Source organism: Lissotriton helveticus, chromosome 10 (assembly GCF_964261635.1).
Source record: "Lissotriton helveticus chromosome 10, aLisHel1.1, whole genome shotgun sequence".
Lineage (NCBI taxonomy): Eukaryota > Metazoa > Chordata > Amphibia > Caudata > Salamandridae > Lissotriton > Lissotriton helveticus.
In genome coordinates this window covers 615,093,519-615,109,599 of record NC_136071.1, presented here as the reverse complement: position 1 = coordinate 615,109,599, position 16,081 = coordinate 615,093,519, and the positions used below count along the sequence as shown (strand labels likewise).

The 16,081-nt window shown below is 52.2% G+C and overlaps 1 protein-coding gene across 1 annotated transcript; it reads left to right on the top strand.

The window, feature by feature from the left end:
* The first annotated feature begins 3,496 nt into the window (after positions 1-3,496).
* Positions 3,497-7,369, top strand: LOC144784069 (uncharacterized). The gene is made up of 2 exons (XM_078662759.1): positions 3,497-3,767; positions 6,756-7,369. The coding sequence occupies exons 1-2, from the start codon at positions 3,497-3,499 to the stop codon at positions 7,367-7,369; spliced, it is 885 nt and encodes a 294-aa protein (XP_078518885.1).
* Positions 7,370-16,081: the final 8,712 nt, after the last annotated feature.

The window sequence follows — 16,081 nt, the reverse complement described above, 5'->3', positions numbered from 1 at the left end:
TGGGTCGGCTCATTGAGCGCCGGGGGCTGTTTCACGGCAGCCGGGCTAGAATTTTGTCACGCCGGAAGCGTGCTACTTTGCACGATGTCGGGAGTTACGTCCCAGGAGGTCCGGGAGGCCTTGTTGCTGCTCGCGCGGGCCGGGCGGGACGACCTGCTCCGCCCGGGGGTTTTAGGGCCACCAGGGGTACTCGCGCTGCGTCGGCCGCGGTGGCGGCGTGCCAGGACGACGAGCCTGACACGGGGGATTTGTCTCTGGAGCGAGGGGGGGGCGGAGTGCACAGGGACACGGCGAGGGGCGGGAAGCACAAGAACCTGCCCCCGTGCTTTCCCTAAGCTTGACTTTGCGCCTGGGGCGACAGGGGCCGCTGTGGGGCCCGCGCCCTCGGCGCTTGCGACCATGGACCCCCTGCAGGTGCCGGCCGGCGCCGGGCAGGGGGTGGGGCGGGAGGACGCCGTTTTTGGTCCTGCACTGGAGCTGGGGGGGGCTGCGGGTGGGGCAGGTACGCCTGGGTCCGCCGGGGGGGCTGCTTCCTTCATCCCCGGGGCTGGCTTGTCAGGGGACATCACCAGGGAGGGCGGAGGTCGGGAGGAGGAGGCTCCCATCGACCTGTCCACGGGCTCCAGGGCTGGCACCCCAGCCCCGGCGGGTCAGGTGGCGGTGGGGCCTCTAGGGGGCGGCGGGGGGCGGCCCTCCTTGATTCCCATGGCTGGTGGGCCCGGCTGGGCCCCGGGTTTCTATCAGGGGGGTTTCTTCCCCCCGGGGGCTGACTTTTATGGTTACTGCCCGCCCCCGCCACCACAGATCTGGGGTGCTGCTTCCTGGGAGGAGAGGGCTAGGGGGGAGAGGATCTTGGAGCAGATTAGGGAGGCCAGGCGGGCTGAACAGTCCGGGGCTGGGGTGAGTGCAGTTTGGCACCGTGATTATGATGAGTGCCCCTCCCCGACCTCTGAGGAGGAACGGGAGGCTGAGAAGGAGGAGGAACTCAGGAGGGTCAGGGCCAAGAAGTCTGTGGTGACCCCCCTCCGCAGAAGGTTGAGGCAGGTGTAGGGACGGCCGGGACGGCTTTCAGGCCCGATGGTGCCGGGGCCCACTCAGGCTGGAGCGACCTGAGGGGTGGGAGGGGATCCAAGCCGGCGGCTGCTGGCAGAGCCCGGGGGTGCCTGGCGGGGCGCAAGACGGCTCCGAAACACAGGACTGAAGTAGCAGGGCAGTCTGCGGCGGCTGTCCCTCCACCGAGGGCTCGGGCCCCTGCGGCGCGTGTGGAAGTGGGTGTGCAAGTTCGGAAGGGTGTGCAGAAAGGTGTGAAGAGAGCGGTGAAGGAGGTTGAGACTGTGCGTGTGGATCTGGAACCGGTGCTTGAATTGGATTATGGCACCGAGAATGATGACTTGGAGGAAGGGGAGGTGCGGGATGACTTGGTAGGCTTAGGGAGCGCTGCGGACAACGGCGACCTTGGTGTTTTACAGGCCCTGGCGTCGACGCGGACTAAGGCTCGGACGACGGTGGCCCAGGTGACGGTGCCCAGAGGACGGCCCGAGGGACGGACGGAGACGCTCACAGGTGAGGGTGCATGGTGGGCTGCCTGGGGTGATGGTCCCCGGAGCGGGGAGGGGAGCAAGAGGCCTTGCAGGTCTGTGGGGGTTGGTGATGGGTCTGTGCGGGGGGGGGAGAAGCCATCGGGCGGTCCGCCTGCGGAGGGTAAACAGGCGGTCGGTAAGTTGGTGACGTTGGGGGTGCAGACGGACAAGGCTGGGGAGAAGGAGGACAAAGGGGTGAAGGTCCCGAAGAAACTAATGTGCAAAACTTCCTAGGCAATCAAAAATACGGGAACTAATGCAAGGGAGGACAAAAAACTAAGTAAATGCACGTATATTCATATATTATTTATTTACCAAACATATTTTTGTATACATATAATAAAAAGCTGTAATTAATACAACACAATAATATACACAATTAGAAGAAAAATTAAAATGATGATACAATCACCAACATTCAAAGGAAAAGAACAACAATTAATAATTAAAAGCAAAAAATGTGGCAGATTATTATTTTTCTTAACTCAAACGTATTTACATGTGCATGAGGCACAAATGATAATCCCTTTGAGAGTACAGTTTCACTACAAATATCTAAAGTAGTTTTAGATAAATTGAAAATTGGAATTATGTTCCTTGACCCCAATACTGGCGACTTCGGGTCTCCCTGATAACATGGGGTTCCTGCTGATGTTGCTGATGTTGTTGGTAATTCTGGAAGTTGCCTCTGTTCTGGCCTTGAAATCTTACTCTCGGTCGACCCCTGCGAGGCCCCCTGTTGGATAAAAAAGGTCTCTGGGGTCGAGAACCTGAGTAGGAATTATGGGCTCCTTCTGGTTCATAGTAGTGATTAGGGTTCTCTCCTTCGGAGTCCGACGTATCAGTAAAATTATTAACTCTTTGGGGAGCATTTCTACTTTCATCTACATAATGATTTTGTTTGTAGAATTCCTTCCCTAAGTATGGGTAAGCTATCTCATCCGAATAGAATCTTTTATCCTTAGAGAGTTTGTCTGGTTTTCGTTTATTAAGGTAGGTGTAAAACGATTCCAGTTCCCTGTTACATTCCTCTATTTTTTTCATTGCTTCTTCTATCCCCTGAATTTCTTTAAGTTTATTTTCTAATTCATCGATCTCCTTTTTGATGTCTACTGCCAATTCTTTTGCAGTTTCTACAATTAGGATCATGAGATCGCGGGAGCATCTACTCGCAATCATGCTCCATTTTTCAAGGAACGGTCTGTGATGTACAAACAGGCCTGGTATGTTGCGGACACGTAGCCCCATAGGGATAACCCCTGATTTTAAATAGGCCAACATAAACTCTCCGTGTGCTTCCATACGGATTAGCTTTTTCTTAAGATCTACTAGTTTTCTACTCTCATCGCTACCCTTATCGTTAGAGTTGGTATTACTAAATGAGGAAGAAGTTCCCACTAGAAGGGCGAATTCCGCATCAGTGAAACCAAAAGTTTTTAAATTAGACATAATTAGAGAGGTTAGGTTGATAAGGGAGGGATTATAAAGGACCAAACGTAACCCCAATACAAGAAAGATAAATTTCCAAATACAAGAGAACAACCCTACACAGACAAGCTGTGGGTAAACATATGTGAAAAACAAGGGCCCCCTGAATAAAGGTAAAGATTCCTAGGACAGGGAAATAAACAAATGTGCAAAACTTCCTAGGCAATCAAAAATACGGGAACTAATGCAAGGGAGGACAAAAAACTAAGTAAATGCACGTACATTCATATATTATTTATTTACCAAACATATTTTTGTATACATATAATAAAAAGCTGTAATTAATACAACACAATAATATACACAATTAGAAGAAAAATTAAAATGATGATACAATCACCAACATTCAAAGGAAAAGAACAACAATTAATAATTAAAAGCAAAAAATGTGGCAGATTATTATTTTTCAAAGAAAGAAACTGCCATACATGGGTCTGGCTATGCCACTGGGGTCACACCTCTCGGAGAAGTTGAAGGAGCGGATTTGGAAACATGAGTTTGTGGACATCTTTAAGTTGCTCCATAGGGAGGTGCAGGCGAAGGAGGGGTCCAAAGAGGAGGAGTGGGAGCTGACTCGGCGCCCTAGGGTGCCGGTGACGATGGAGAATTGGACGTCGGCTTTCTTGATCTTTGCCAGTGTCTATTGCCAGAAGTATTTGGATAGGGCGATTGCGCTGTTCAAATACATGGATGTCATTCGTAAGGCCCAGATGCAGTTCGGGGGGTTTGCGTGGCTTAGCTACGATGAGGAGTTTTGGGCCAGGGTCAGTGCGAATCCGGAGAAGTGCTGGGGGGAAGTGGATCAGGAACTTTGGATGCAGTGGATGGCGTCGTCGCACTCCACGGCGTCCACGCATTCGGCCAGTGGCCTGCCGGTGGTGTATCGGTCCTTTCAGCCGCGTCCCGCCCAGGGTGGGGCGGGGGGAGGCTCTGTGCCCAGCGCCATCGTCTCTGGGCAACAGTCCAAGCCGGGAGGTGTTTCCACGGGAGTCTGTTGGAGCTACAGCAGAGGGTATTGTTCCCGGTACCCCTGTAAATTCAAACACGAGTGCTCCAAATGCGGTGGGAAGCATTCCCTTACCCAGTGTCTTACCCTTACCACGCCCTCGGAGCAGTGGAGGAACGCTAGGGGGCGTGGGCACCCTGGACAGAAGGGCGCCTACTCCGGTTAGGGTGGAGGCGATGGCCCCTTGGCTCTCTTGTTACCCGGATCGGGAGGCTGCTGCGCGGCTTTTCTGGGGTTTCACGGAGGGTTTTAGAGTGGGCTATCAGGGTCCTAGGGAGCGACGTTGGGCCGACAATTTGAGATCAGCGAAGGAACTGCCGAGTGTTGTGGCTGCGAAACTGCAGAAGGAGGTGTTGGAGGGCAGGGTGGCTGGCCCGTTTCCGGACTTGCCTTTGAGCGATCTGATCGTCTCTCCGTTGGGGGTGGTGCCGAAGAAGGAAGAGGGGGAGTTCAGGTTGATCCACCATCTGTCTTGGCCGGAAGGCAGGTCAGTGAATGACTTTATTGCGGAGGAGGACTCTAGGGTGCTCTATGCGTCAGTGGACGATGCGATCCGACTGGTGAGGGTTTGTGGTCCGGGGGCGGAATTGGCGAAATGCGACATCAAGTCGGCCTTCCGTCTACTGCCTATTCACCCGGCGGATTTTTCGCTCCTGGGCATGCAGTTTGGGGGGGACATCTACGTGGACAAGGTTTTGCCCATGGGGTGTGCCATTTCCTGTGCTCTCTTTGAGCTCTTTAGCACTTTTCTGCAGTGGGTCATGGTCCGGGTCAGTGGGTGCCGTGAGGTTACTCACTACTTGGACGATTTCCTCTTTCTGGGGAAGGCGGACTCCGGGGATTGCGGCAGGGCCCTGTCGCGTTTCCAGGAGGTGGCCTTTCATTTCGGGGTGCCTCTGGCGCCGGAGAAGACAGCTGGTCCTAGCTGTTGCCTCACTTTCCTGGGGATTGAGTTGGATTCGGTGCAATGGATGGCGCGCCTCCCTGCGGCCAAGGTGACGGAGATACTGGCATTGCTGGACTGGGCGGTGGGGGAGAAGCGGATTCCTTTGCGGGCAGTTCAGAAACTTCTCGGCTTTCTCAACTTTGCGTGTAGGGTAGTGCGGGCAGGACGGACGTTCTGCAGGCGGCTCGGCATGGCCATGTCGGGGGCAGTACTTCCACATCACAGAGTCAGGATTTCCATGGGAGTGAGGGCAGACTTGAGGACATGGATTACTTTCTTGCAGGATTTCAATGGTGTGTCCCTGGATTTTGATGAGGAGAGGGCGGTCTGGCAATGCCAAATTTACTCCGATGAGGCTGGCTCGGCGGGGTTTGGTGTTTTCTGGGACGGGAGGTGGTGTGCGGAGGTCTGGCCGGCTCCTTGGTTGAGGCAGGGGAGGAGCATTGCCTTTTTGGAGTTCTTCCCTTTGCTGGTGGCGCTGGAGGTTTGGGGGGAGGAGTTTCGGAACAGGTCTGTGCTTTTCCATGTGGACAACATGACTGTGGTGGATTTGGTGAATCATCAGAGGGCTCGGGACCTGAGAGTGCTGCGTCTGTTGCGGAGATTCATGTTGGCCTGTCTGCGGTTGAATGTGGTGTTTCGGGCTAAGCATGTCCCTGGAGCGAATAATGACATTGCGGATGCTTTGTCTCGTTCGCAGTGGCAGCGGTTTCGACGCCTGGCACCGGGAGCGGATACTTGCAAGACCGAGCTGCCGACCGGCATCTGGGCCTTGGGGGAATGAGGATGATTGGACTGGTGGAGGGTTCGCTGGCTGAAACTACGAGGAGGACATATCGTTTGGCATGGTCGGAATTTAGTGTTTTCATGGGCTGGAACGTGGACAGTGTGGTGGGAACTGAGTCTGATGTGAGGCAAGGGCTGAGACGTTTCGTGCTGGTTTGTGTTGACAGGGGTTTGTCTGCGGCTACGATCTCTGGTAAATTGGCGGGGATATCCTTTTACTGTGTGCTGTTTCTGGGGTTTGATCCGACCAAGGATGTGATCGTGAGCAGGATGTTGCGGGGTTGGGGCAGGGAGCGTGGGAGTGGGGGGGGTAGGCTGCGTGAGGCAATCACTTTTGAGTTGCTGGTTCGGCTGGTTGGGGTGTTGCCGGATTGTTGTTACGACCTGGTTGAGGCCGGCCTTTTCCGTTTGTGTATGGTGTGGATGTTTTTCGGGGCTTTTCGGGTTTCGGAGTTGTTGGGTTCGAGGAGAATGTCTGGCCGGTTGTTCGAAGAGGTCCGGGTGGATGGGGGCCGCCTGGGGATTTGGTTGCGGTGCTCGAAGACTGACCAGTTGGGCAGGGGTAAATGGGTATAGCTGAATGAGACTGAGGGCGGGGTGGTGTGCCCGGTTTTTGAGTGGCGGTCTTTCTTGAGGTCGGTGAGTGTGGAGCGGGGGGAGATTTTTGTTCATGCATCTGGCGCGAGAGTGACGGCGGGCCAGTTGCTGGCAGTGTTGCGCAAGGCTTTGCGGAGTCTGGGACTGGATGCATCTGGGTTCGGGACTCATTCATTCAGGATTGGGGCTGCGACAGCTGCAGCCAGGCTGGGGTGGTCCTGGGACAGGATAAGGAGGATTGGGCGTTGGAAGTCCCGCTGTTGCGAGCAGTACGTGCGGAAGTGAGGGTTGCCTGTTGGTTGTTGTTGAGCATGTCGTTGTGTTCCTGTTTCTAACATCTTTTTCTTCGTAGGTTGCGTGGGTGGACCGGGCAGTAAGACGGTGACGTGGATTGTTGGGCACTCCTTCGTGCATTGGGCATCCAAATATGCGGAGCGACAGGTTTACGGCCGTAACCTGGGACTGAAAGGACATTTGCACGAGGTACAATGGTGGGGCAAGGGTGGCATGCGATGGGGGGCACTACTGCCCTGGCTCGCGAAGATGGTCCCACAGAGGGGATGCCCTGATTTGTTGATCATACATCTGGGGGAGAACGACCTTGTGCAGCTGTCCGGTTTGGCTCTTTTGCAACTCATGCAACAGGATCTGGATGTGTTGAAAAGCAGGCTTGCAGGGACCTGCATTGCCTGGACGGAGTTGGTCCCCAGAAAAGTGTGGAGAGGGGCTATGAAGCATGGGGCGATCGAGAAGGCTCGAAGGAAGCTCAACAGGGCCATGAGACTTTACTGTGGTGACAATGGCATTAAAGTAATTGCGCATGAAGGGATTCGACTTGCGGAGCCGTTAGTTTTTAGGGACGACGGGGTGCACTTGTCACAGTTGGGCAATGCTTACTACATGATGGAGATGAGGGATGTGGTGAGCAAGTTGTGGAACGAGGCTATCTGGTGTCCCAGAGTGTGACTGCTGGCGAGCGTGGCGGACCGGGACCCCTTGGAGGGGGGGGTGGGGCAGTGAACCGCCCTACAGGGGGTTCACTGGTTGGCGGTACTTGAAGGGACAAGGGGGTCAAGAGCGGGCACACCCATCCCTTGGGGGGGAGTTCTTAGGGGGTATAGAAGCGTGAATGGCAGGACGCAATGAGTGGGCTGGATGACAAAGGATTGAGGGGCAGGAAGAAAGCATGATATGGAGCCTCTAGGGCTTTGTGATGAGGTGGAACGAGTGAAACGAGTGAGAGGGGAGTGTGAGTGGGGGTTTTGATGTTATTACCTGTTTATGTTTACTGTTTTTGTACAGATTACGCAGTTTCTGGTCTAATAAAATGGCCTTGTACGCTGACACTGCGTGGTCTGTTTATTGCGCGATGCCGGGCCCCGGGGGAAGCGAAGTCGCAGACTAGTCTTCCCCCGGGGTCATTCGCGCTGATAGGCCAGGTAGGGGAAAGGGAGGAGTTAGGAGTTGGGGGATATAGGCGCAGGGGAGGAAGGGAACTTCCTCTTCCTGCGCCTGGCACCATCGGGAGGGTCACAAAAGGCCGCCCACCCACCCGGCAGTTGGAGGTGGTTTGTTGGGCTGGTCGTTGGCGTTGCCAGTTTAGGCCAGAGCTGCGTTAGGCGGTACTTGAAGGGACAAGGGGGTCAAGAGCGGGCACACCCATCCCTTGGGGGGGAGTTCTTAGGGGGGATAGAAGCGTGAATGGCAGGACGCAATGAGTGGGCTGGATGACAAAGGATTAAGGGGCAGGAAGAAAGCATGGTATGGAGCCTCTAGGGCTTTGTGATGAGGTGGAACGAGTGAAACGAGTGAGAGGGGAGTGTGAGTGGGGGTTTTGATGTTATTACCTGTTTATGTTTACTGTTTTTGTACAGATTACGCAGTTTCTGGTCTAATAAAATGGCCTTTTACGCTGACACTGCGTGGTCTGTTTATTGCGCGAAGGCTGCCCCCGAAAGGAGCCTTGAGGGCCGGCGCCATAATGGCCGCCAGAGCCCAACAAAGAACAGAACTAGCTCTCGCACCAAGAAGTGCCGCGGGGCGAAACGCCCTGAGGCCAACGCCCCCCTTCCAAGAACAATAGGAAAAGAGGAAGGGGGGATATAAGGTGACACTCCCCCTGGGGCAGCCCACTTGCACATCATGGGAGCTGGGAGAGTGGCACCAACAATTTTTTAAGGCGTCTAATGGGTTGCCGGACGAGTCACCGTTGCATCCCAGGTATCAGCGCCGAGTGGAGAGATCAGGGAACCAGCTACCATGAGAGGTACCAGGAGACGGAGGACGACGCAACCCCAGCCGGAAGGCGGTGCAAGGCTGCGGCAGTGGTAAGGCTCCCAGGATCGAATTACATGGCACACCTCCATGGATGGAGAAGAGCAGGTCGAAGAACTCGTGCTTGGACGGTAGCCAGAAGAAGGCCAACCGCATTCGCAGTGCAGCAACCGGGCATGGCCGACCACGGATAGCCGGTGAGGTAGCAAGATTGCGGACAAGGTGAGCACCAGCAGGCGCCATGTGCAAGAGGTTGTGGGGGAGCAGTATAAGCTCGAGTTAGTTATGCGCTGGACGTGGTCCGGCGCTGTGCTGTGTCGAACCAGAGGATGAGTAAAGAGGGAGCATATTGCTGTTTCTCGGTAGAAATGCAGCCTTTCATGTGAAAAGGAGAAAGTGGGGGGGATAGTTGTAATAATGAGGAGAAGGCGCAAGAGCAGATAGAGATAACGTACCCGAGCACAACTGGCTTAGCGGGTCCCGGCTACAGGGATGGCTGACCTGGGTTCTAAAAGCTGCCTTGGTGCTTAGGCCAGCAGGGTAGCGAATCGCAAAAAGGTGTTTTTGCCTGTATTTGTAGCAAAGAAACGAGCACAGGGAATTAATGTCCTAGAGTGGAGCCCACTACAGATTGCATAAGCCCCCAATAACTGCCACATGTTTGCAAACCGGGGATATTGAATATACAAGATGTGCCCAGGATTATAGACTGCGGTGATTGTCGTGGAGATTTGGGTGCTAGATGCCTCAATCTAATACTTAAATGTAGTTACCAGATCACACCGCACATGGGTAGCCCATGATGGTTTTAAAGCGCCTAGTGAGACAACGTGCACCCCTCCGGTATGAAATCCTGTAGTCGGGTAAACCTTGTAAACCCCTCGTGCCTAACAGGGATGAGTCAAAAATGAATAGGGCCCCCCTCTGTAGGGCTACTGGGCAGTGCACGCGAGTGTGGTGCGGCTCGGGGACTGTGCTTCGTCTGCTGCGGTCCCGGCGTATACGAAGGGATAATGTAGCCTTGGTGTCAGAGCTGCATTTGGGTGCGCGGGAACCAGGCTTGACCCACGGCGTTGGCTCAGATCCCAGCGCCACGGGGCAAATCACGTAACCTCTCAGGGATTCACAGGAAGAAATGCCCCCACCTTCTATAACGCTGCTGGTGCGTGGGCAAAGGGCTCTGATACCCTCGCCGAGTCATTGGTATGGCCTTACGGGCACAACAATAGATGTTGAAACTTGGGGACCCGGGATCGAGGCCTAGGGTCGGTACATATCCTGTCTTAAAAGAAAGGCAGTGAGGCCTGGTCTATTATTTTAAAAAAAAGCCAGTTACGCAGCGTCGTGTCGCAGCTTCACAAGTTTAGTCGCTGTACTTTAGCGTTGAATGCGGTGACTCGGAAGTAGATGGAGATGCATTCCTTACTTACTCGAGTCTCACTATAGGGCACAGCTAAGGAAAACACGGACTCTCTAAAGAAACGTAAGGCCAAACAGGCGTTGGGAGCTGTGGAGCCAGGAACACCAAAAGTAGGAGAGTAAAAAAAAGGTCTTGAGCTGTTCAAAAAGAGAAATTACATGAAGGGGAGGTTGTGGCCTTACAGTCACTGCCGACTTTAGAGCTGGGGAACAAGGTTCGATCCCTGGCCTCGGCGCAGCTTCCTGTGCTTTTTGACGAATCACTTCATCTCCACGTGCCTACCAAAAAACGAACGCATGCTTGTGTAATGGGACTGGGGTCCATCTAAAGAGTTTTAATATCTACATGAAGGGAATTGGCCTAAGGGCTAGGGCGGGGGACCCCGCATCTAGTGAACAAGTCTTTAGGGTAGCGGCATTGTCGCTGAGCATCCTCTGTGTCTGGGCAGATCACTTTATCTACCCGTGCCCAACTAAAAATGCCCCCATCATGTAACACAACTGGGACCAGGGTAAAGCGCTCCGGTACCTTCGGGCCAAGTTTGCGCTATAGGACCCTACAACCCCCCCCCCCCCCCCCCCCCCAAAAAATATCTATTCTTTTTAATGGAGACCGAACAGGCCCTGGCTGCATGCATGCTGTTCAGCTCCAGGCCAGCTTTAGGGCACCGGTTGCTGACTTGGCATAGGGGCACCTGTTTGTTCTAGTTTATGTTGTGATAAAAAGCTCTGCTGCCTTTCACGTCCTCGATCAATTTTCAGGAAGATTTGAATTGTCAAAGAACACTCCATGGCTAGAAGACTGCGGTGACTAACGTTCTTCCTGTGGAGATCAGAGTCTTGTCTAGTAGGATTTCTGACTCGGGGGAAGTTTGTTTTTTGAATCATGGTATGCAGCGCTGAGAGTCAGCATGCCTGCTGCAAAGACCATGTAACATGTTGATCACGAGGGGATGGCAATGTCAACAGGTCAGCGGGGTTACCGACCTTTGTCAGAGACTTCCTGTGGTTAAGTTGCAGTTTACAGTAAGCTATTAACTGTGAAAGAACTGCATGCAGATTGCAAAGTATAGATTGGAGCAAAAGTATTTTCCCCAGACTGTCATTATTTGAATGTCGCAAATATCAATTGGCTTCAAATCAGTTCTGATTCAAAGAGAACCCCAATCCATTGGGTTACATTTTAAATTCAGAGTTTGTGCTGGTTCCGAACAAGTACTCTTCAACTATACCGTCTACCTGTATGTTGTACTACAATGAAACGTGCAACAAATTTTGGTATGTCAGAGCTCATTAAAAAAAAAAAAAAATTAAAAAAGGAGGATCTAAAAAGCGCGATAGTTAAACACAGTCTGGTAATATCTAATCATGTTTAAAAAAAAAGAAAAAAAGGAAATGATTAAAATGTAATCATGGTTTCCCCCCAAAGAAATGGAAAAGATTAATAATACACACCAGTAATAAGACAGAGGTCATCACACATGCCATATTAGGACAGTAATCTAACTGGTAATCCAAAAATAGCAGTACCATGGATGCGGGTAACAGTAAACATCTGTTATTCATCGCCAAGCTTCCCTTGGGTGCAAGATGCTTGCATAAGATGGGGACTCTAAAAAAATAAAAACACTAGGTCAAGGGCCCAGGAAGGGTGCCCATCCAGAGTGCAGAAACAAATCCATAATCTTTACATATACACGGGCATGTGCCCTGCGCCCCCGGCAGCGCTAACTCAGTTTTTCATCCACCAGAGTATGAAATTAGTACAGTGGAGTGGGTAGTACAGCCTGGCCGATACTAATCAGGGTTACTTACCGGGGGGGAGCCTGCCGGGGGCATTGGTGAAGTAGAGGATGTTATTTAATGAATGTGTGATGTATCACGCTTCCACAAGCGGTATCTGACTGTCTCCCAATTTTTGATTTCATGTATGACCCATGGCAAGAGGAGACAGTACTGTAAGACACCGAACAGGACACAAGCGTGCCACTGCAAAAGGGCAAAGATGGAGTAGAGCACATCATTTCGTTGTGGGAAGATTCCTGTCGGAGCTGACCGGACGGCGGCCTCCCGGTGCCACGGCTAGAGGTTGGCATCCTAGCACTCGAGTTGGGGCAACAGCATTGGCAGGCTGCACAGACAGAGCAGCGGGAGGCACATATGGACAATGCAGGTTTGGGGGGAGCCACAGGAAGACGTAAGCCTCACTGGCAGTGTGGCGGAAATAACAAGTGTATTGGCTTGGTTATGGGAACACACCGACAGGGCGGTGTGTAGAAGGAGGGCCACTTACTCTGGGTTGCCGCACGGCAGGGTGAGTACGCCTGACAAAATCGGGGTAGCAAACGGAGAAGGCGCTCGTAGCCCAGCCCCCGCAAGACAGCGGGGCACAAAAGAGACTAACAAGGTAGCAAGTTGGGGCCTAACTCCGGAGAAAGCCTACCCCCCACACGCTATGGGGCGTGGTAAACAACAAAGAACAATCTACGAGCTGTCAGGGTGATTTGCAAATGAGCAAAAGACAAACCAGTGATTTATGGCCAGCCGATGATTTATGGCTGATGATTTATGATGCTCATGCAGAATGATTTATGACAACAAAATGATGACAGATTGGCACAGAATGGTTTATGATATACCGATGATTTATGACCCATGATTTATGGCTGATGATTTATGATGCTCATGCAGAAGGATTTATGACAACAAAAGAATGACAAATTGTGGCAGAATGATTTATGATGTCCAACTGCCAATGTGGGACATCCATCCATCCATCCATTGTAGTAATGTGTGACAATGATTTCTGACCCCGGCACCCAAGAAGGTGTCCAGGGGAATTGTACACGTATGACGTGTGTAATAAGTAATAAAACTGCGGCCAACAGCGACCACCAAATCCAACAACTGTTGGCTGTGTTTAGTAATGCAGATGCACAAGTATGGTACAGTTCCTGGAATGGGCACAGTGCGGCCGTTAGGTGTCAGAGGCCCCAGTAATACTAGGGTTTGCATCCCAACCCCCATCATGCAATGTGTCGCAGATCATCTTTTAAGGTTTTACCGCAGTTTTGTTTGCCTCCATGTTTTTGTATGACGTGTTCAGCTCCTGATTGTGTGCCGTGTGTGAGGCCGCACAGTCATGTTTCACTGTTTAGGCAGCGTGGATGGCTGTGGAATCCGGCTGGTTTGCTGTGGTTAAGGGTGGTGCGACTGGCTGCGGTGTAGCAGAGTCTGTACGTCCTACATTCAACCTTCTCCCTACTTTCTTGTATACCTGGGCTGAAGGTCTGCTGTGCTTGCCTCCGGCTGGCTTGGAGAGGCGTATCTTAGTTGTCAGTGGGCTGTAGCCGCTTCGGCGACAAGCGTTTCTGGTGGTTCTGAGCATGTTCTTGCACCCACAGCCCGAGTCTCCAGGCTCTGTCCTTCTCTCTCGACAGTCTGCTTCTTGGAGTGACTGCTTACTTTTTTGTGCCGCTGCATGATTCGTACATTTGGAGGTGCATGCAGCTACTGGCTACACCTAATGTTCTTGCCTTTTTTGCTGTATCATGGCTCTGCTTTTGGCTGGGTTGCCGCAGTTGTGGTTCTCCTTAGCAAACCACTGTTTGTCCTGCTTGGCACTCTGGGGTTGATGGCTGGGTGAGCTGCCAGCTGTTTCTTGGGCTCCTGTGTTTGGATCTCCTCTTGCCGCCTTGTGATAAGTTTTGAACGGGGTGTCTCCAATGTTCTTTGTTGTGTAATTCTCTTCTTTGTCCTCTCCGGTATGCCATGCAAGGTTGTTGTTTGGCGGTCCTTTGTTGTTGTTTGGCGGTCCTGTTGTACTGTCATCATGTCTCTGGATGGATACGTTTGTGTCTCCGTGCTTTTCCAGCCTCTGTTTTGCTACATCTGGACGATGTCTGTCGCTGGTCTGTGTGCTGTTCCCTGCTCTCATTCGCTGGCTCTGCCTTCCTTTAGTCTGTGTTGCTGACCCTGATGTGTCTCTGCCTCTGCCATGGGACCTTTGGCCTCTGCTTCCTCCCTTGCCCTGAGTCGCCCTGGCTGGTCAAAATGCTGCTTGTGCATGGCACATGGGATGTAATTTCCTGAGTGGTGAGGACATGTTGTGGCCTGTCTGTGTGCTGGGTCTGTTTCCAGGATTGCATCTCATCGTATGCCTTGAGGTGCCTGCGGCAAGTCACTGTTTCCACAGGCCTGGTGCTCTGCTGCCTCTCTTTTAGTGCTTGTGGTGCAGCGTGTTTGGGTGGCTAGCATTTGGCATCTCTGGGCTGTGAGGCACCTGTGGTGAATGCTGGGCAGAATCTTGTGTCTGGTTTTCGTGTGCCTTATCACGCCTTTATGTTGTCTGCTTGGCAGGGACTATTGAGCGGATGACTCCCTGGGCAGCTGCCCTACTGCCAGGCTCACTGTTGCGTGCACCAGTGACAGTTGAGGCTGTTGCATTTCGTTCTTGTAGCTATTCAGTGGTGTGGATTTCTCCCCTCAATGGTGTGATGCTGGTTACTGTCTCCTGCTTCTCCTGGGCGTTGGATGGAGGGGTAGCACTGTTGCCTCTCTCCGGCCTGATTGTTCTTTCTTGGTCCCTCTTGTTGACTGCTCCTCATTCTTTCCTTGGGCTTTTTGCCTTCGGATCATGTGGAATGCTGGGTGCATGTGGGCCAGGTTTTTTCTGGCCTCTGGTTTGTTCCCTTAGCGGCCTTGTATGGGGCATTGCCCGTTTGCTACATGGGGCGGGATTCTGAGCCTCTGGCTGTGGTTGTGCCAGAGGAGGCGAGTGTGTTGCATGTCGTTGTGCAGATAGCTTGCCATGCTACATTCCTCGCATTTGTGTCTGCCTTTCTTTTTGGGGCATCTGTGACCTCCTCCTTGGCTATCTTGTCCTATCAATTCTCTGTTTGCAGCCTGGTGGACGATCCTGGCTGTCCATTTTCATTCTTCAGTTGCCGCTGGGGGTGCCATGTTGTTTGGTGAGATGTTGGCTGATTTGTTCGTCATGGGATGTATTGCATGCCTGTTCCTTTGGTTCTTGGGGAGTTTCTGAGCATTGCCAGGTTCTCTGCTTTCTTCAGCAGTCCTCTGCATTGGATATGCTGTTGAATCCTTCTGTTGTTTTTTAAATTTTATTTTGGCTTCTCTTCTTGGCTGGTCTTCATTCAGCCCTGATGGATGTTTGCCTTTAGTTCATGTGAATGGTGGTCTGCTGCAGTCTGTCGCCATGTCTTCTCTTGCGCTCGTGCTGCCTCTTATGGAGCTTTGCCTACTTGTTCCTTTGGTGCCGCCTTTTGAGGCTTTGGCAGTAGGTTCTACTACGACTGCCAGCACTCAGCAGCACGCGACGAGACAGACACAGTCCATCATCATGATTGCAGAGCACTAAAAAATGTCCTACTACTACTACTAATAACAAGTCATAATATACTCAACCTATCAATCCATCACTATCTCTTCTTCTTAGTGGCAGCAGGAGTACAAAGGAAGGACTAGACTTGAGTCTCTAGTCTCTCTAGCATTACACAGTTCTGCTCAAATGAGCACAAAGTAGCAAACAAGTAAGCATTGGAGCAACGCCACTGAGCAGGCGAGCACCTGCAATCACAGAAGCTATTTAAACATTAATTTACCTGCAATGTAATCGAATCTGCAGCATTCTTGCTCTTCGGGAAAAACATATATTAGCAATATAACACAGAGCAGAAGAAAACAAAGTAGTTATTAAATAGCTACTCACCAAGGCCAGGGATCTCCACACCTAGCAGGTGGATCAGGTCCTGCCATCAAATCGGAAGCCTGTGAATGGGCTGAAGCCCACAAAGAACACACAACATGTCTCGAAGTTCTGACTAGTCAAGACCTAAAAAGACACAGACACGTTCAGACATCCTGTAAAACCTGTGCTGCTTGCCATTTCATCTGTAAGTCAAGAGGGTTAATGAAGACACCATTAGTGCCACTGCCAGTAGTAGGTGTTCCAGTTGAACGGCT